Here is a 21,640-nt window from a genome sequence, read left to right as displayed (position 1 = left end):
AATCACTTCCTGCCAACACGGCAGTCGAGCTGACGAGGCTCACATCCAGGCTATAATCCATCTTTGTGCCTAATGCCAAATTGGCAGGCCTTATTTAAACACCAATCTGGAAGTCATGTAGCGGGACTTGCACTGATTGTTATTTTCTTACACTGATACAGTTAATCCGCCTTAATGATTCAGTTAAGAGTGGAACAATGGTGGGAACAATCCAAGTGTATAGCCTCATCCTTTATCCCAAATCTGACAAGCATTAGCCTAAATGATCAATCTATGGCTATAAAATCATTTTATTCATTACTTGTTTTATTGGAGCGACAAAAAAGTTCTGCTAAATTGTCATCTGGTGACAGCGGGAAATGAATTATCCTGGTTTTAAATGGTCTCTGGGCCCAGAACATGACATAATGAGAGGAAGTTGGCTGTTGTGTGTTGGTCTCCAGTACACTGGGTGGCGTTAGTTGATAATCAGTGAAAACCATGTTTCCTGCCATTGGCTTCCAAATTCCTTTCTTGGGTGCATGTTAAACCTTTTGATTGTTGAAATTAAACCTATCTGATTCGAATGCCAAATACCATTTTCATAATTTGGCACGCTTAACAAATGATTGAGTCATGATGCACTTGGTAGATTCCCAGTAAGGTGTATCTGGAAACTTACATGACCTGTATGATGCAATACACCTGCTTAGTTGCTGGTTAACTGGTGGCAGTGAGTTTCAAAAAGTTCAGTACGTCTACCTACATTTTTACCTTCCATCATGTCTGACCAAACAAATTGTCAGAAAAAATAAACCCAACTTTATTTCCAGAAAACAGGTAGACAATGTCGTACATTAATTAATACAAAAAAAGGACCAAAAACTACTTTTTAGAACAAAAAAAAAGTATATCCTGAACTCAATTATCAAAATGACTGTAACAGAAAAAAGGAGAGCACCTGCAGTTCATTTTGTGGGAAATTCAAAGTTATTAGATCTGATACAGACTGGGTTGGGAATGTTCTGCAAAAAAAGATAAAAACAAAAGCTCATGTGGCATCTCCTAAACATTTGTTAAAAGGTAAACTTAGCAATATGACATTGCAACTAACAATCTTTGAAGAAAATGTCCCAAAATGTGTTTTTTCTGTTATCCACACAAGATGGAAAATGTTGATTACTAAAAAGACAATTGTACTTTTACACGTCACATTTTTTATCTAAACATCAAATCACTAAGTCTACCTTCATTAATCCATTCTCAGCCTCTCCGCAGACTTGCATTTTAATCCTTTTACCTCCATACTAAAGCACAGTCCGCCGTTCTAACTCAGCCTGATGATCTCAAACTTGTTGGGCTTCTTCTTTTTCAGGGGCCGAGGCAGACGCTCGTCAACCGTGTCCCCTACCAACTCCTGTGCTTCATTGTCCGTCCCCCCTTGTCCTCCCTGTCCCGTATCCATCCCTTCAATTTGTCTATCCTTGGGACACTCCCCGTTGTAGGTCTTGACGTAATCCACGACGCGCCAGCCCCTGAACTCCTGCGGATCGGAGCAGATCAGGCCAGTGTAGAAGACGCCGGGGTGGTGCTTGAGCCAGTAGATCAGGTAGTGGATGTTGTAGTCGCAGATCCAGGGGTTGTTCTCCAGCGAGAGCTTCCGTACGAAGTAGAGGTCCTCCAGCACACCGTACTGGAAGTAATGGAGGCTGTTGTTGGACAGGTCAAGCTCACGGAGGTACAGCAGGCCTGCGAATGCAGCTGGGAGGGTAAAAAAAGTTGAACAAAATAAGTTGGCATCTCGTACTGCTGCCTAAATGCTAAAAAGTTCATCCTGTCTGCTGATACTTCCTGTTTTTTAGCAAACAGTTGCTTATTTACGCACCCTGCAGACATAGTGCAACATGAATATTCAGTTGAAATAGTGTCCCTGGTTGCCTGGCAAATGTAAGCTCAATATTCACTATCTTTTTCACTCTTTTTTTGGTCTCCACCAGCTCCTGAGGGAAACAAACTGTGAAATGCTCCAATTTCTTCACAAGCTAGTTCGTAACATTGTCCATCTGCCGTATTTTGCTTGGCTGGTAGCATACAGTGGGATTATCAGATATTTTTAGCTAAAACTGCGCTGATAAGAGCTTTGAGAGTGAATAAAACCCGTAAAAGCAAACAACGTATCCTCATACAACGGTTTGTATTTCTTACGAAAAGCTATTCCTCATTTTTCGTGTGTTTTCCTACGAATGTCCAGAAACACGTGACGCACGTGTCAATTTACACTTATTACATGAATACAGTTTTTTCAAAATAAACTTCCATCTTAACAGTAAACAAATTTGTTAGGTTTAGGCAACAAAACTCCCTAGTTAGGTTTAGGAAAAGATCGTGGTTTGTGTTAAAAGAACGAAGTGGTGTTACTTAAGTATGGAAGTTACGCGGCAAATAAACCAACGTTAACTTCTGGTTTCACACGGGGTACGAACGCCACTCTCAAGGGTGAAAGTCTGGTATGTTTTGACCCACCCAATTAAGTGGATTACATACAAATTGGATTTGTGGGATATATACGAATTACAGTACATTACTCAAAACGGTGTATAAGAACAGCCTGAACCAAAACAATGAGCTGAAAGACACCAAAATACTCCACAAGAGCTGAAGGGAACTGCAGATTTGGATGATTTTCTGTGGGTTTGTCACTACACACTTCACATTACACAAAGTAATTTGATGCATTGTTAATAAAAAAAAAAATTGATAGTGCAGCTTTAAGAATGTCATTTTTGGGACAATGCACCTTTTAAGTTACATTTTAACACATGTAACTTCAGAAGTCATGCACAACATTGTTGCTGTCCAATGAAAAATGGGGAGAAATGGGTTCAGTATGTCCAAAATGTAAACCTTTAGTTTAAAAAGGTGACTGTTGAACGTCCTTAAATTGGTTCCAGACGTTGATATCAGTCTGTGTAATGAAAGGACAGTGGAGACTGCTTCACGCTGTCCAGTAGCCTTGGGCCTAGCTTTGATCTTAACAGAGCGGAAGAGAGGAAGGGAGGAAAACGGGAGGAGGGAGGAAGAAGAAGAAAAGGAGGAGAGTGTGTGGAACATATAAAGAAAACTACATAAAAATATAGCAAGGATAAAGACATCACTGAGACAGAGACATGAAAGAAGAGGAATGGACGCTGGGGAGTATAATCCTTCAAAAAATCACTCTTTAAGCATTGTAACAGATACTGTTAGTGCGATCTCGTCATTCAACCATAAAGATGACACAGACAAAGGGAACTATAGGAGAGATGGAGCGACGAGGGAGGCCTCTATTTAACCTCCCCCTCCGCTGTCTTATCTCTGGACTCATGAGACGTATGACCCGCAGATGGGCTACCGGTAATTTGCTTTTTCGAGCCACTACGGCCACAGGAAGCCCAGTGTTGTCTACTTTTCCTCCCCATGAGTATATAGTGTAAGTCCACAGACCATGAGAAAAGCTATTCCTTTTCTTGACCACACTTCCCTCAGCTAGTTGGTATGACATGTCAAATCCACCACGATTCTTGATTCCATCTGTTCTTCGTTTCGCAGCATCCTTATCTCACCATCCTCTGAGACCGCTGTCAACGTTTAGTCACGGAAAAAAATGCAAGCAGAGAGCTCTACATTACACCCTAATCTCTAATTACACCCGCTGAGGATAAAGCTTTAAACCCAGTCATCAATTTTTCCAGCTTTAATGCACATGTTTTAACGTTCTTTGCTTAAAAACGCAACCCTCGTCCAGCCTCAGAAGAGGTGATAAATTAGAGGTTTTACCCCCCCCAAGGCTTGCCCCCCTCTGGGCTGATGTCGGCAACAAGTCTGCATAACAAATAAACACGATTTCAAAGCCTCTAGTTGCCATAACGACAGATATATCAATGTTGCATAAGTCCCACTGTTGCATATGTGTCTGCTGCTACGTTGTTGCTTCAATTACAGTAACACAAAGAAGATGCAGGCTTCTACAGGGACTTGAAGACATTTTTGCAGAGTTTGGAGTTCCAGATGGGTGTGGACCCCACATTGATACGATTCCTAAAATGTTATTAGTCATAGGAAAGTGAGCTAAATTGACCTTTAAATATACTGTACTCTCTTGTGACTAAATGATTGTTTTGTCTATTTTGAGGTTTGTCCTGGGCGGAAAAACCACCGCAATCTGGCACAAAACTAATCCAAAACCAACAATGAAAGACTAATGTGCATCTATTAGTAATAACCCCAGTGTGCCAGCGTTTTGTTCACATGTGCGAGTGTGACCAGAGCGAGAAAGAAACATGAATGAAAAATGCAACACAAACAACCTCTTGAAAATAATCGTAAATATGTTTTAGTTTACTCCAAAATGTGAATTTGATTAGAAGGAGCGATCATGATTGAGACCGTATGTCAACCAGCTCTCAGAATTACACGTAATTTCATTCTAAGTTTCCAACATAGTCTTGGACACACTGGAGCGAGCTGCAGCAGATTGTTTGCATGTGTTGCAGGCTAATGAACTACAAGGTTTTGTAAAGGATTCCCTCCTGGGCAGGAAGACGTGAGCCCAGACATCATTAGCCCTCGAGAGAGTAATGAGTCTGCACTTTTTTTTTTTTTTAATGGCACTAGAGGCAGAATTGCTATGCGGAGCAGATTTTTCTGCTGCAGTAAAATTGATCTTTTGAAGACTAAATTCTCTTGTGCTTCCCTGATGAATCCTCCTAAACTATTCCTTGATCTCTATTTAGCTTTGAGAGTCATATATTTTGTTATTGGTGTTGTTAAATGTGCTTTATTTTGTTGTTGGTGCCAGTATTTCTTTATCATTTTTGTCATCAATTTTTGAAGCTTATTTGTAGTTTAACTTATTTGTGCCCCCAACTGAAAATTTGAATTTCCTTTGGTGGAAATGTTGGAAATTTTCCAAATTGGTCAAACGTTTGGCTGAAAAGTTAGTTTTTCTTTGGGCACATGGGACTACTGTTTTTGCAATAGACTCCATTATATTTTAGGGATAAAACTGTAGTTCCATGTACCCAAAGACCAGTATGATAAGAAAATGGCTGTATCTCAGAAACTACAAGGAGCACAATCAAGTATTTGGTATCTATGAACTCATAACAATTTGAATATCAAAGACATGCACACATATGCTGTGTGAGAAATGTTTTTCATATGGGAAACATTTAATAAACAATGTTAGCATTTTTCCCTCATTTAAAAAAAACAAACAATCCTCAGTTTGACCATTGATAAAAGTGTATTTTTTTCCTGTGATCTAAAAAGTTGTACTGTTAGATACTTGTCCGTATCAAATTTCAAGACTTTTGACCCATCAGAACAAATGTTGGCATTTTTTTTTTTACTTATCATACTAAATATGTCACAGTATGGCACTCTATCCAGATGCCTTTTGACTTTTTGCAGACCGGACTGAGTTGTTTTCTGTGTTTTGGGTTTTCTTTACTCTGTGTTTTGTCCCTTCTTTGCCCATCTACACACCTCCTCTGACTCAGCCTCGTTAGTTCTTCCCACCCAATCAGCTCCTTTCTTGTTCCCAGTGTTTTTCCCCTGCCCATTCCTCGGCCTAATCACCTCATTTCCCTCACCTGAGCTTCTCCGCCCTTCTCTCCACCTGATCTTCATCCTCTCGTCAGATTAGTTTCTATTTAAGTCCTGGTTTTCGGTTCCCTTATTGATTTTGTTGTGAAATGGTCAGGGTTGTCTTGCCTGCACCAAACCTTGAATTTAAATTATTTCTCCAAGCTCCTGTTGCCTGTAATCTCCTGTGTTTGGGTCCACCTGCTAAACTCTCCATGACACTTCCACTCAAGAGACCGCTGTTTGTGTCCCGTGTTAAACCAGAAGTCAACGTTGACTTATTTGTCATGTAGCTTCTGTACTTAAGTAACACCTCTTATGTAGTTATTTTAACCCAAACCACAATACCCTAAACACTGCAGGTGCACTGATCCCTGTTGCTGGACATTCATAGGAAAACCCAGGAAAAATAATAACTTTCCGTAAGATATAACAACCGTTGTATGAGGATACCTTGTCCAGGTTGTGAACCACTAGTTTAACACATGGTTGGGTCGCTTTCTTCAGTAAGAAGTGGCAATCTCGAAGATTTTCATTTAAATAAATGTCTGTTAAGTCCCTTAAATGAGGTAACACAATGGCGATTGAGCCCACTGATTAAAGTATTGCAATATTTATATATTTGCAGTATCATGAGATATGTGTCTGTGGTGACATTCCCAGAAAAAAAAGCTTTTATACACACAACAAATAGAACTATGCACACAAGTCTGAGAACATGTAGCTCATGTGCGTACAAAGAGTCTATTTCTATGTTCATGTATCAACAAAAGACTCCAGACTGCTAAACTTTGAGCACATTTCCATTGTTTTCACTCAAATAGAAATTCTAAATCAACCAGGATTGACACTTTAACTGATAATGTAAGCAGATGCAAAAGTACTGTTGAAACAGTAGTTTAACTTTGGAACTATGTCTGTTCTGTTGACCCTGTTACATGATTTTAATGAACACGTGCCTGCCAATCAGAGACAAGTGGCCATGGCATAATGCATTGAAGTGTTCAGGTGTGTGTGTGTGTGAGGTGTAGAAGGGCGAGGCTTACCTGTGTCTATACGGTGCAGGCTGTTGCCGCTCAGGTTGAGCAGCTTGAGGTCTTTGGACAGCAGGAACTGTTTGGGCCTGAGATGTTTGATGGTGTTACAGGACAGATCCATCTTCACTATGTCAGATGGCAGGTCAGACGGGACGTTATTCAACTCTGCGAAAAAGGGAAAAACAAAAACATAAAGTTATTCTGTGAAAGAAGCACACAACAAATAAAGATGAATTCTTGTATTCCTGCCGACGGGGTCGAGGCAGATGTGCAACAACAACAAATGAAATCAGAAAGTGCAAAGCGCCAGGATCGGCAGGAGAGCCGGAAATCCAATCTGTCTGCGTCTTTATACATTTTCAAGATGTTGTGTGGGTTGTGTGCACGCATTTAACCTTTTCAAGATGGAGTCGAGTGTGACAGCATGTATAACAATAATTCACTTCGGTGCCAAGGGGGGAAGTGTTTCCAATCTCTTCCAGTGTTCCCAGCCTCACACACGCATTTCCCCCCCAGTACGAGTGTCTGTCTTTTCATAAGACTCTAATGTACGAAACAGTGATTCCCACGTTCCCACTGAGTTTTAAATCAAAGTCCCACGCTGGAGAACATTTCACAAATGTTGTCCCTACAATGTTGGGGACGGTTAGAGTTAAGATTTGTCACTATCAACACATTTTGTCCCAAAGTTAGAAACAACAGAGCTGAAGCTTGAATCTAGACCCCTTTTGGAGCAGACGATAAATAGATCCAGATTCAGGTCAAGACCCTTATTGCAAAACTTTTGGCAGTTGGTAGAAGCCTTTTCAAATAAAAATAAAAAAAGAAGTATTTTTATGGATTTTGACTTGTTTCACCTGTCAGTGTCTGTAAAAATATGTTAAATTGGAGGTCACATCTGCCGTGCCAATCAAGGTTCAGTTGTGTTTAAAACTGAGTAGGTGGCCACGGCAACCTGTATCATCAAAATGAACACGGGTGATTGTTTTTAAAGCAGTTTGCAAAGAGGTTGCAGATGATAGGAAACATGACCATGTTTAGGTAACGAATACTGTTTATTTCGATATAAAATCACTGCTTTATTTTGTAGATTTAGAAAAAAAAAGATTGTGTACGATATGTGTGTGGTTGGGCATTCATGCGTGCATGCATTTGGATTTGTTTCCTGAGTGTATTTATTTACACGGACTGCATAATTTGCTGAGAAGAATGCTTATGGACGCTTTTATAGAGCAGACGTCTTTATGCACGTGCTTTACTGCCACAGATGTTGTAATGGCGCCAGAAATCATCACCGACTTTGTGAATATATAATCACTCTCGTGCACGCGCAGGACACACGTGCACAGGATGCACGCAGATGTAGCCGGAGGAAATGTAGTCATTATTGTTTAGTGATGTGATGGCTGATGGCTGATGGGTGTGCAGCAGCCAGAGACATTTACAAAGGCGGGAACCTACAAGTTATCAGTTGTAGAAGTGTAAAGGGAATCCCACAATGCCTTAGGTGTACATGTGTCTGCATCTTCGTCCAAGCAAATTTTCCAGATTAGAAAAAGTTGAGAAACTGCTGGCATTTAGACTCAAATTCCCAGGCTCCCTAGTGTGAAATCAGACTACAACCTTTAGAGCCAAAGACGGATCCCCCCTGTCCAAGAGTGATGCATCTGTGGTCTTCTGTGTTTTACAGTGATTGAGGATAATCTCCCACACTGTGTATTCAGTAGTGACAAAAGGCTAAGACCGTGACCAGTATAGGACCTATTTTCCCACCCGATTAGACTGTTATAAATAGGCGTTATCAGTCACTATAAGCACCATAGATGTGGGTCATTAGGGGCCTACTACACCTACTACGTTGTGAAAGTGAAACTTAAAAGCAACACATTCTAACACGTTGTAAAACTGCATGAAACCTTATGTTTTGAATACAAACAAAAAGGCTTCTTTAGGTTTAGGCAACAAAACTACAACTTCACTTCTTTAGGTTTAGGCAACAAAACACTTGGTTAAGTTTAGGGAAAAAGTTCAAAAATGTTTCACACCGTCTATACTACAATGTCTGACCTCCATTTCTGCTCTTGTCATGATTTCTACGGTCGCTAGAGGTCGCTGTCATGTTCTTTTATATCTTCATTCGGTGATCTACCATGTGAATAGATGATAAAACCTACTAGTGAGTGTAGTAGGCCCCTACTGACCCACATCTATGGAGCTTAAAGCGACTGATAACGCCCATTTAATAGCCTGACAACAGTGTAATTAGCTGATTTTCTTGAAGCTGAGCCAAAGATGGAAAGCTTATCTTTCGTACTCTCTTGATTTACTATGTCGCGTATCCCTCGCTCTTTTAGCGTCGCTTCCTGGAGCCAAATGTGTTTTCAAGGAAGTCCAGCATTTCATCAGGAGCCTCCTGTGATTTTTAATGGAGCAAATCTTTCAGATAAAGTGTGTCCTACTTTAACATCTGTGCTTCCACAGACTGCTGAATGAATGAACACACAGAGAGAAGGAGAAACAGAGGGAACATGTCAGGAAAAGTGAAAGTCATTCATTCATAACAGGGTGTTTTTTGTTTTTTTTACTGAATCTGTTGAAGTCGTTATTTTGCTGCAGATGTCAACATCTGTCCCTCTTGGGTTTGTGCTTTGCTACCTGAGAAACTCTCTGCGTGTTTCGTCTGATAACGCCTCTGCTATGAATTTAGTTTGGACCATCGGCTATTATATTTCTGAGTGATATCATCATTTATTCTACGGAGTCTCAACTATAGCATCTGCTTAATGTTAAAGTGCCAGGTTTGAATTACTTTCTGCAGCCATTTAGTCAGTCATTTGCCAAAACATCCCATTATTAGTTATGTAGGCCGTGCATTAGTGTAACGTAGGTATTAGGTATTGCAGTAAATGTATAGCAGTATTTACATAGTTTGAAAAGGTAGAGCCAAGATTTAGTAGGAGTGCAGAACATTAATCTTGATATATATATACATATCCTTCTCTATGGGGTATGGGTTAGTACTCCAGATGACGTAGTGTTAAGAAAAAATGTGCAGTCAGTGTTTTCTTCACTATATATGCTATAAAATGAAATAAGAGTTGAAATATGCAGCTACACACAGTATGCAAGATCTATTTCCTTTGTGCATTAATACTGACTCCATTTGGACAGTAGAAAAGGAAGCAGTTAATTTTTTTACAGTGCTGACATGATTACTCTGGGGTCAACTGAGCGTAGTGCAGTGAACTTTTGTGGTTTGGACACTCGCCCTACACTTGACAGGGGAAATGATTTCTTGACGTGTTTTCTTAACAGTTTTAGGCACTAAATGTGCTGCATGGTAGCAGTGCAGCATACTAACATATTTAATATGTCACCTTTGTAACGTTTAACAGTTTCCAAGTGAGGTCACTTGCACTTCAGCTGCTTAACTGCATGACCCGTAGACGTATAAAGGTAGCAGAGGAAATATAGTACTGTTATTTGTCTAACATGAGGGTATATGCCGTAGGAAAAGAAGTGTTTACTATTTTTAGCTGCACTACTAATCCAGGCTGAAGCACCGATGTGAACTGAGTTGGGATCATTTGAGTTAATAACATTTCGGTGCAATAACTTGTCAGCATCCCCTTTTAATTTCCGCCTGTGCTTCGAGGCTCATGCTGTTATGTTTTGGTTTTATGTAATACACATAACTGTCTGCCACCATTCAGACAAAATATATCGAGGCAGAGGTGAAGCCTTTTCTAAACATGCTGACAACTCTGTTTATAGGATATATCACTATTACAACAAGCAGATTAGTGCTAGTAGTCATGTCCTCCCTAACAATGATGGTCTTGAGGGTTTAAGGCATGCTACATTTTTAAAAGAGGTTTATTAATGATTTAACTCAGAATAGAATAGAACAGAATAGGTTTCCATATTAGACTGACTTTCTCTCCAAACGGGCGTGTATTAAAGCTACTTTTACTTTTCTTCAGTATTATATATCAAAACCTGACGCCTACATTCCCCACAATGCAACACGACTGTTGACAGTTTGGTCAGAGACAGTGGACAACTCAGGGGTCTGAGAAGTGAAGCCAAGGCTGAAGTGCCTTTTTAACTTGCATTCTTTCTAATAGCCAGTAGGGGGCGACTCCTCTGGTTGCAAAAAGAAGTCTGATTGTATAGAAGTTGATTTATTACCTCAGTAAACTATGTGAACATGAGTTTATGGTCTTATTTGCCAGTTTCAAGTCTTCTTCATTACAGCATGATGTTCATTTAGTAAATTATGGTCCCATTTAGAGTCAAATAGACCATAAAGCAGGGGATGCTTTGGGGTGTGGCTACCTTGTGGTAGCTACCACAGCGTTGTCCGGTCTGGGAGTTGTCTGCTAACAACTTTAAGTCTTTCACAGTGTGTTTTCAGTTCATGAAATTTAATTATAACATTTTTGGTCGCTTAAAAATGTCTTAGCTCCACCCTCTCGTGTCACTTCATGTGACGGCCAAAAACCAAGATGGCAGCGGCCAAAATGCCAAACTCGATGCTTTAAAATGGCAGTTCACAAACTAATGGCCTCACGGTGACTACGTCCACTTCTTATATACAATCTATGGTCAGAGATCAAGTGTGTTAGGCTAGTAGCAGCTAATGTGGCCGTGAGCCGCGAGACACAAGCAGAGATAAGGAGCGGGCTAGTAACTCCGCATTCCCAGATTTTTTTCATTTTCAAATTTGTAGTCTTCAGCCCCAACTTGACATCACTACCTATGCAGTAGTAGGCTACTCCCCAAGACCTGAAAGCAGACTTTAATGTGTGCAATTGGTTGGCTGTACAAGAAGTTACGTCTTTGTTAATATAGTTACAAAAAAGTAAAAGCTGTATTCTTTTTTCTGTAAATCACGATTATTACATCCAGAGTCTATCTTGCTCAGGACTGAGTACATGTAATTGCCTCGTTTTGTCCATGTCACCATGACAATAGTGACTTGGGAATAACAAAATAATCAAAATATAATCAACCGATTGTCTTCCAAGGTATATCCATCCAGGAGGTAACTGCCAACTTGCCTATAATAATATCATAACAATTGGTTTCAGTGGAATTATTATCCCATGCTGTCTTCCCAATGTTTCAGTGACCTTTTCACCTCAGTGTGAAGACTTTCTTCTGGGAAACTCTGAACCCCAGAGGTCGAACATAACAGCTGCACAGTTCCCAGTGTCGACAGGACCTTGAAACTACTGTAGGAAAGCTTCTTGGCGCCTGACAGAGTCTGCAGCTAAGTCCTGCTGTTAGAAGGGAGTGATGTTTGATACCGTATTCGTTCTCAGCATGCTCTCTTCCTCTGCCTCTCGTCAGAAAATGTCATTACGGAGGAGTCATTTTTTCTGCTGACTAACTGCCCGCTGTCTGTGATCCAGGAGGTCCAGGGAGAGCCTGACATAATATCATGCGCGTGGGTGTTTGAGCGACTGGGAAGCAGCCAACTCACCATATACATAAGTCACTTTACTGCTGCCTACTCAAATGGCCTGGAGTTTATATGGAGGATATATGTTACTTCTGAAACCAATGATTTCTTGACCTCATGACCACATGATGTCTTGAAGGCAGAGTCTAGAACTAGGCCAAAACAATCAATACCACCCTATGGATGGGTTTCTGAGCAACATCATGAGATGTGTACCAAAGAAACAACCTGGAATGACTGAAAGCTCATAGGGAGATTAATATAAAAAGCTGGTTTTGCACTAGTCAAACTCATCTTGCATATATCTACGGTCTTACTAATACAATATCTAGAAAAAGGGGGCTTTATTCTGCCATGCTGTGACTTTTTTTTAATGCTAATGTTACTTTTTAAGGCTGTTACTTTTTTAATGCTAATGTTGTTAATAGCTTTAAGCAATTTTTTCTGGCTAGCTAAGTTTGTGTATATGTTGGCATTATCACTGTTTCGCAATTTGCGTGTTACCATCTAGCCACGACCCTGCTCCTTGTTGCCATTTTTCATTGGAATTGCATATGGCATGTTAGCTAGCCAGAGCTGAAAGACATCTATGAATAATAGCTTTAAGCTACTTCTTGTACAATACATCAAATGATCCAATCCAAATCCAATCCAAATTTTTTTATAAAGCTCATTTAAAAACAACAAAAGTTGACCAAAGTGCTGTACAGTTAAACATAAAAACAACACAATAAAACACTAAGACCAACTTAAAACCAACAGGACATTAAAATAATAAAAGCGTGAAGACCAATAGGAAAGGAAAAAGGATTAAAATAGTCAACTCTCATGCCGAGCCAAAAGCCAAGGAATAATAGTGCGTTTTGAGGTTTGATTTAAAAACGGGCAGTGTGGGGGACAGCCGAACATGTGGAGGCAGAGCGTTCCAGAGCTGTGGAGCTGCAACTGCAAAGGTCCTTGTCCTTGATAAAAGATGTGGTTTTAAAAGGACTGAGAGATAGGTCGGAGCTTGCCCATTTAGCGATTTAATAAAATCTTAAAATCAATCCTAAAACGCACAGGGAGCCAGTGAAGTGAAGCCAGAATCGGGGACATGTGCTCATGTTTATGTGTACCAGTAAAAAGACGAGCTGCCACGTTCTGAACGAGCTGCAGGCGAGACAAAGAGGCCTGGCTAAAACCAACATAAAGTGCTAAATGATAACATTTATGTTTAATATTGCACATGTTCCCTTCATAAAAATGGTGTGTGTAGTAAAAAAAACGTACAAATGTACCTCTATACAGTGATTTTGTTGGTTTTCAGCAAGTTGCTGTATTTCTAAACACCGAATAGGCTTCTGTTGACACGTTAGTCAAAACTGCAATTCAAAATGTTAGTGGTGTTAGTGTAAAATAGCTTCACTATGACTACAGTATTAATCCAGGACACATACTGGGAGTTTAACAATGTGTCCACTGTATAAAAAGGGGCTTAAAAAGAAGTAATTTTGATATTACCACAGAATAACTCTCATGTCCAAGTCCCATCTTTGAGAAACACAACCTATAAGAACTCCCATATTAACTCCGACCACTCCGTGCATCATTGACCTCCATAGAAAATAATGTGGAGCCTGAAATCTGCTGTGGTTCACCTCAGAGAAAAAGCTCTCAAGCCAGAGTGAGGGAGACGTGGAGACCAGGGAGAAAAACAGGGAGAATAACAGGGAGAAAGCGATAGTCAAGGGAAAATCTCGGGTTTGGAGACAGAGGGATCAGAATGTTTCCCCCTCCGCTCTGGGTCTTGTAATTTTCTAAATCCCCACTTGCTTTCCAGTCCCATGTTTGTTCCACCACCACCACACACTCATGTTCACCCAGTTTGTTTTCACTTTAACCCTTGGTATTTTTGACCATTGTCTGATTCTATTTGTCAAATTCCGTGTGTGGGTTATATTCTAAATGCAGCTAATTAACATTTAAAGCTGCCAGTCTTGCAATTAAATTAAAAGCTGTGCAAGGCTGGACCAAACTGGCCAATATCATTAGCTTTATTATTTGAGTTTATATTGTGCCCACATAATGAAGTATAATAAGCTATATTTAATCAAATTACCCTAAACTTAACACAAATTAAATGTACCCTGTGGAGTGCTTTACCTCTAGTAGCATTATGGAACAATGTTTTCAGTAGTGGGTCCCTGTTTGTTTGTGTCGTGCACACGCACAAGATCACTCATGTACATGTGTGAGCACATGGGCAATATATCATGCTATAGAGCAATATATTGCAATGCAACAACAAAGGCAAAGAAGAAGAAGAAGATGAATGCAAGCTATTAAATATCAATGTAAACATCCATCCATCCATTATCTGTAACCGCTTATCCTTTTCAAGGTCGTGGGAGGGCTGGACCCAATCCCTGGATGTAAACAATTTAGCTTAAAAATATATTAAAAAATCACATATTAAGAATCAGACAAATGGAAATGCATTCAGTAAGTTTGTTAGACCTCAAGGATAAATGTGAACATAAACTTTTGTTTGTTTATACGAAATCTCCAGTGGGCACCTTTAAGTATTATTCAAGCACTGGTTGCACTTGATTTAATGGGAACTTGGAGGCAACAGGGTCATTGCAACTCCATATAATCTGAGAGAGACTGGGGGTCCTGAGAAAATGTGAAAGAATGCAATTCAATATGCATTTGGATATCGTTAGTTAACCCAAAGTTTTAAAGGCTATATATCATAGCACAGTATACCAAACTCGGGCAACATCTGTAAGTATTCAGATTGTTGAACAGACAAAACAGGGAGGAGAAAACATAGTGTGTAATGATATAATCTACCTGTGACAGTGAATGGAAACATTGGAGCTGGAATGCGGCGCAGTGAAACCAACTAAATTAAAAGACTCAAAACCTCAACTGGCATCAGCTTACAGTATATAACTATACTGCATGTGTGTTCTTGCAAATCAAAAGCGCAGAAACCATGTATTGAATGTCATGCACGACAGCTGTAGTGTATTAAGCCACATTCACACATCGCATATTGCTTTTGTGGTGGGGCATGGTTTAGGAGGCATGCAGGATGTAGAGAGTTATTATCAAGCATTAAAAAAAAAGAAGAAGATGGATGGGAGAGTCAGTCTGTGAGGAAAACAGAGAAACCTTATAGTGGTTAAGATAAAGGATCGATTCAAAAGTTTTTTCTATAGAAGAAAAAAAAATTAGGAAAATATGTAAAAAGCTTCCTCGAGCATTTACACAACACAGACGCTGCATTGTGTGGTTTTGGCTTGTCTGCGCTCTGTGAAAGATTTCTTTCTGTGAAGGGCATAAGCTCTCCATTTATAGATGCTCATTTAAATCTGGGGAGCTCACTTCACGTCTGAAACATGGACACAGATAATCCTTCAGTCCAGTGTGTTGAGAGTGGATTTTTTTTTTTTTACTATTTGGGCATCAGAAGAAGAAGAAGACCGAGAGAAAAACAGATAAAAGGGAGAAGATGAGAGAGCAATCGCGAATAAAGAGCCCACATAAAAGTAACAATAAGTGATCTGTCTGCATAAATTCAAAAATTGTAATCCCTTCCTCCAGTCTGGCTTTGAAAAGCAACACTGACACACAGTTTTTATGGGACACTGGAGAAGTTACAACCTCTATGATCGCAGCCTCATGGTGGCATTTTTACACACGGAGAAAACCAGATGTGAAAACTGGAAGAGCTTAAAGCAGCCCTCCCTTTCCCTTCACTCCTTATTTTGACTGATGCATGCCTGTTTCCATCTTTTCTGCAGCTTTTCTAGCCACGCTGACTCAGTGTTAAAACTGCAAAACACAAACAGGTTGAGATGCTGGTGGTAATTACTGCCTCCTAAAAAGTCTCGTAGTACACAAATCTGCAGAAAGTTAATGAATCCATGATTCAAATTATAATATAATACAATGCAATAGTGCTGTTTCTGCAAAAATGTGAGAGGTGCTGAATACCACAACAGACCGACCACACAAGAACACAAACACTTCACGATGCAGCTCATCAAAAGGCCAAAACAATGCAACACAATCACAGCCGCTAGCCTAATGTCAAACAAGTAAGATTAAAGAGGACCTATTATGCTTATTTTCAGGTTCATATTTGGATTTTGGATTTCTTCCAGAACATGTTTACTTGCTTTAAAGTAAAAAAAAAAAAATTCTCATACCGCCTGTGCTGCAGCACCTCTTTTCACCCTCTGTCTGAAACGCTCTGTTTGAGCTCCTGCCCCGCCTCCCGAAAAGTCTAGTCTGCTCTAAATGGTCAACTGGCCCACTCTGTTGTGATTGGTCAACCGATCCAAACTCTTCTGACTCCGCTCCAGCTCCACTCTAACTAGCTTTGTTTGAGTGCCTGTCAAACTAGCCACTAGGCAGATATTATGCGAATGTGTTACTTTGTGACATCACCAGATGAAACTAGACTTTACGGACTTCAAAGCGAGGCGTTTCAGGCAGTTCAGGAGCAGTGTTTCTGTGGGGGAAAGTAACTCCCTTTGGCGTGGACTTTGGGCTTTGTAATTTTGCAGAACTTTTACATGCACAAACTATATAACATACTCAAGGAAAGAGAAAAAGCACAAAAGCATAATAGGTCCTCTTTAAAATGCAAAAATTGTGATCCATGCGTGACTAGGACCAGCCCAGAACCTGCTCCACGTGGCAAACTTAATAAAATAAACACACCTCTACTCGCTGTAACGAAAACATATTAGACAGCAAACTAATTCTTGTGCCCAGTTTCACTAGACAAGCAAGCAGGACTCAACGCTGACTGGAGAGTGCTGAGCAAACATAACAAATGTGCCTTTTATACAAGGTACTCCTCTGCCAGGGCATGCTATTTGTTATTGATATATTTGCCAGGAAAATAATTTTTCGTCGCACATGGTAACCATCGAACGAGTAGAGAAGCTTCAGCTAACTACACAGTGACACTTGTTGATTTCACGTGGGTTTGGCTGCAAATGAACGGTTTCTAATGCAGAACAAATAGAGTGATTCTTTGTTTGAGTTTATCCCTCTCACATTTGGTTTGTTTTGACCCTTTTCTGTGGACATAGTTCACATGTTTTTTCGTTTTATTCAACCAACATAAGCTGAATACAGTTAATAACAATCATAAACTTGACATCCCACAGGATCGTAAACTTTAGAGATTGACGGTCTCACCTTTCTGGCTGCAGTCCAGCAGAGGTTTGGGGAACATGTAGGTGTGGCACATGGACGTGGCCTCTGTCTTCACTTTGATTGGACGGCTCGTCCCCCCTCCGTCTCCCGGCTTCCTGTCCACCTGGTTGTCGCTCGCACACAACGCGTCCGAGCTCAGCTTCCTCAGCTTCTGGCCCCTCAGCGACGGGGGCTCCGCGCACTTGCCGTAGTTGCCCAGGTTGCGGTTGCTAGGCACCTGTAGGGTCCTGACCAGGCTGTCCAACAGGCAGTTGCAGCTCCAGGGGTTGTCATAGAGACGGAGGTAGGTGAGGCGGGTCAGAGGGAGCAGGATGTCCTCTGTGGCCGTTTTCAGCCTGTTGTGCTGGAGGAGCAGCGTGGTGAGCTGGGTGAGGCCGCTGAACGCTCCGTCCTCCACCATGGAGATGTCGTTTTGCTGGAGATCCAGGCTCTTCAGCTGGGTGAACTGGGAGAACATGTTGTCCCTCAAAACCTAAGGGGGGAGAGATGTAAACGGTTGTTTTTTGTGTGTAGGAAAACGCACCCGATTCGACTCTTATCGGGCCATTAAATAGGCGTTATCAGTCGCTATAAGCACCATAGATGTGGGTCATTAGGGGCCTACTACGCCTACTATATTGTGAAATTTAAAAGCAACACATTCTAACATGTTGTAAAACTGAATGAAATGTCAACTTTTGAACACAAACAAAAGGCTTCTTTAGGTTTAGGCAACAAAACTACAACTTCACTTTAGGTTTAGGCAAAAAAAACAACAACACTTAGTTAAGTTTAGGGAAATATACCACAGCACCAGACTTCTGCTCCTGTCATAATTACCACGGTCGCCAGAGGTCGCTGTTGTATTCTTTTATACCTTCTTTCGGTGATCTACCAAGTGAATAGATGATAAAACCTACTAGTGGGTGTAGTAGGCCCCTACTGACCCACATCTATGGGGCTTGCGACTGATAACGCCTGTTTAGTAGCCTGACAACAGTCATATCGGCTGCAGAACTATGGTGACCGATGCAAACACGTGAAAATCGGGTTACTGTAGAAACACGGCCGGCTCCGTGAGGAGGACCCGCTCCATATGTAGATATAAACAGCTCATTCTAAGCTAACGAAAACAAAACGATTCTTATTTTCAGGTGATTATACACTAAAGAAAACATAAATATTATATTCCATTTCTGCCAATAGATCCCCCTGAATGTTACACACTGGCCCTTTTAAAATTATGTCCGTCTCAAGCAAATGCCTTTTGATGTCAGACGATATATATAATATTCAGCTCTTTAGCTGCTAAATGTTCCACTCACTAGTTGCTAACGTTGTCTGAACCAAAACGGTAAAGCCGGTGAGCCGTAAAAACAAAACATTGAGCTGAAGCTCTCTAAAACGCCTCATTAAACTGAACTGCTGGGTGATATTTCACCATGTGTTCATCACGACAAGCAACACCTTTCACATTACGCATACTCATTTGACCCATTGTTAATATAAAATTTGAAATATTGCAGCTTTAAGTACAAATTGCAGGATGCAGCTTTAATAATAAGATTGTAATTTTAAAGAATACATTTTAAATGTTTTATAATTCTATGCAGAATCCAACAGGGTCAAAGATCCAGCTAAAAAATAAATCCCACTTTGGTCATTCTTTCCCTCCCCACTCATTTATTCATCAACTCAACTCTTTGAACTTGAAAATGAAGCTTCATTATACAACATTTTTTCATCTGTAGGCCTATTTATTACCTCGCTGGCAAAGCATTTTGTTTTATTCCTCTCAACACCTGTGACACACACACATCCTGTGTGCTCAGTCAGACATGCAAAAAGACCTACACACACATACGAAGCAGGAAATTAGTCTTTGATCTCGGCTTCCAAGTAAATGGTGCACAGATGTTCATTGTATCAACATGCTGACTGGGTTTAGAATAAGAGGCACTAACGCACAGTGCAAAGTGTAAATTGTCTGCACGTACCTGAATCCTATTTCTTGCCAGCAGCAGGTGGTGAATGTCTTTGGGCCAGTCCTGCATCACGTTGGTCAGCTGCCTGTCCTGGCAGTCAAGGTACTTCTCTCCTGCCTCCATGTATTCCTTGCACTCCTGAGTTTGACGTCTCACCACTCCGGCCCTGCCTCTGCCCCGCACATGGCCCCCGGCGCCCCTCTCCAAAGCCCCAGACCGAGGGCCTCTCCGGGGCTCAGCTGACGGGAGGAGCAGCAAGAGGAAGAGGAGGGTGACGAGGAGACGCATGATGGGAGAGGAAAGGAGAGGAAGGGAGGCCTCACGGTAATCAGGTCAACCTTGGAAGACTGCTGACGGAAGATGTGGTGTGACGGGACACGGGAGGCCGGTCACAGCTGTGTGTATGGAGAGGGAAAACAGAGGAAGAGAGAGAGGGAGAGGTGAATTTTTCTTCAATGGACAGTTCACACAAACTGACTCACAGTTTAATCATTTAGCACTTGAATAGGACATTTTGCGAGCAGTAACGATCAGTGAATGGAATCACTGATTCTACTGCAAGGATGCCACACTAATTGTGCTTTTAGAGGTTCATTATTTTCATTTGATGCCTTGAAAGTAGACAGAAATAAGGGTACTTAAAGGTGCATTAAACCTGTCAACAAAGTCCATCAACCATAGATTCAAACTGTTGCTGATGGCCGACGTATTTGTCCTGTTTCCCATATCTAACAGGGAAAACTGAACGCAGCGTGACACGAAGCTGAATGACGTTCACCTTTGTTCATTTTTCTATGGGATCCAAGTCAATCGCCACAAAAAAAAGTACTTTGGGATAGCAGACAACACTGGACTGACCAGCGACACAAAAGCAAAGAGAGGTGCCGGAAGTTGAACATGTTTAACTTCGGTGAGTGACGGATGAAATTTGTCTGGAAGCTCTTTAGTGATTGGCCAAAAAAAAAAAAAAAAAGTATAGCAAGTTTAGCCAGGAAGTCTTTACCAAGTTTAGATAAATGTCTGTTAGTTGTAGTTTCTGGAATCCTTCTTTTGAATACAAACAAAAGAGAAGTGCTGTTTGGCACAAAGTCACGTAAATTCTTTGAGATTGTTGCCAATTTACACAATGTTTGCTCACGGCCAAGCTACTATCTAGCTTTCAAGTGTTATAGTGATACAGAGGCAAAGTTACACAACGAATATTATCAGGTACTACAGTATCAGTTATTGGCACAAGGGTTAAAGCAGTAGTGCACATTTTTCAGGATTTTATGTAATTAAAATTGTGGGACAGAAAACATGAACATTTCTACGTTTTCACACATGTATATGTGAAAACAAAAAGCTGGACAGAAAAGAGTTTTATATTCTGATGGAGAGATTTTTAAAAAGTTCGTAGGTAAAGAGAAGCAAAATAATTTTATTCACAAATATAATAAAATGTACAGGGATTTGCCGTACTGGCATGTGGAGACATGCTGACAACTAAAACACTGCACATGTTGAAAGGATTAGTGGAGACGCAGAGCAGGAAAAGGGGGTTTGAAGGAAAAGAGAGAGACATTTGTGACTTGTAACATGTTATGGGTTGAAATGTGGTCGTAGTAAAACGCTGCTTTCTTTCAGGGATATCCCATAAATGTATTCTACCTTCAACCAAACAGACCCAGACTTTTTATCTCTCCATATCTTCCTGACATTTTTTTTTTTTAAACCTTTGGCATCTCTGATTCCATCTCTCTCTGTTTAAATTCATATTGATGACTTCCTTCCACTTGTAGGATGTTTATCCCTTGCAAAAAAGTACATCTGTTGCATTTAACATACCAAATGTGTCAGATCCATATGTGCATACAGTATGACTGCTCTAAAAACTACTCATATGAGCGTTATCTGATCTGCCACTACTGTTAAACTTAAGCAACTAAAAACTCACTTAGTTAAAGGAATAGTTTGACATTTTGCTAGTCTTATTGTCACCATGAGGTTGCCAGGAAACGAGCGGAAACTACAAGAAGTTGGTCAACAAATAGTGCCACACGAAACCCCCTGAAAAACCACAACTTGTAGTTTTTACACTTCCATTTTTCTACGGATTAAACAAAGGAGATATATTGTGATAATTAGTGAGATTTAGAGGCGCTGGTAGGTGGATTTTGTTACCTTCAGACAGAGCAAGGCTACCATGTTTCCCAGTCTGTTTGCAGTCAAACACAACCGTCTTCCTAAAAGGTTTCACACTATACTTCCATTTTTGCTACTGAGAGAGGACAGGGATTATTCACATGACCTCAAAAAGTTGTTTGTCTATGAACTGAAACCTTGGGAAATAAACATATAGACTGAGA

At 40.6% G+C, this 21,640-nt stretch overlaps 1 protein-coding gene across 1 annotated transcript in view; it reads right to left on the bottom strand.

Moving 5' to 3' along the window:
* Positions 1-778: 778 nt before the first annotated feature.
* The window catches only part of lrrc17 (leucine rich repeat containing 17), a 30,211-nt gene continuing 9,349 nt past the window's right edge, over positions 779-21,640 (bottom strand). Inside the window, exons 2-5 of the mRNA XM_074626240.1 lie at positions 19,305-19,687; positions 17,311-17,800; positions 6,651-6,806; positions 779-1,740 (exon numbers count right to left, since the gene is read on the bottom strand). Coding sequence (XP_074482341.1) covers positions 1,307-1,740; positions 6,651-6,806; positions 17,311-17,800; positions 19,305-19,580 — 1,356 coding nt within the window. The 5' untranslated portion in view covers positions 19,581-19,687 and the 3' untranslated portion in view covers positions 779-1,306. The remainder of the gene's footprint in view (positions 1,741-6,650; positions 6,807-17,310; positions 17,801-19,304; positions 19,688-21,640) is intronic.

Source organism: Sebastes fasciatus, chromosome 23 (assembly GCF_043250625.1).
Source record: "Sebastes fasciatus isolate fSebFas1 chromosome 23, fSebFas1.pri, whole genome shotgun sequence".
Lineage (NCBI taxonomy): Eukaryota > Metazoa > Chordata > Actinopteri > Perciformes > Sebastidae > Sebastes > Sebastes fasciatus.
This window is presented reverse-complemented; position numbering and strand designations above follow the sequence as displayed.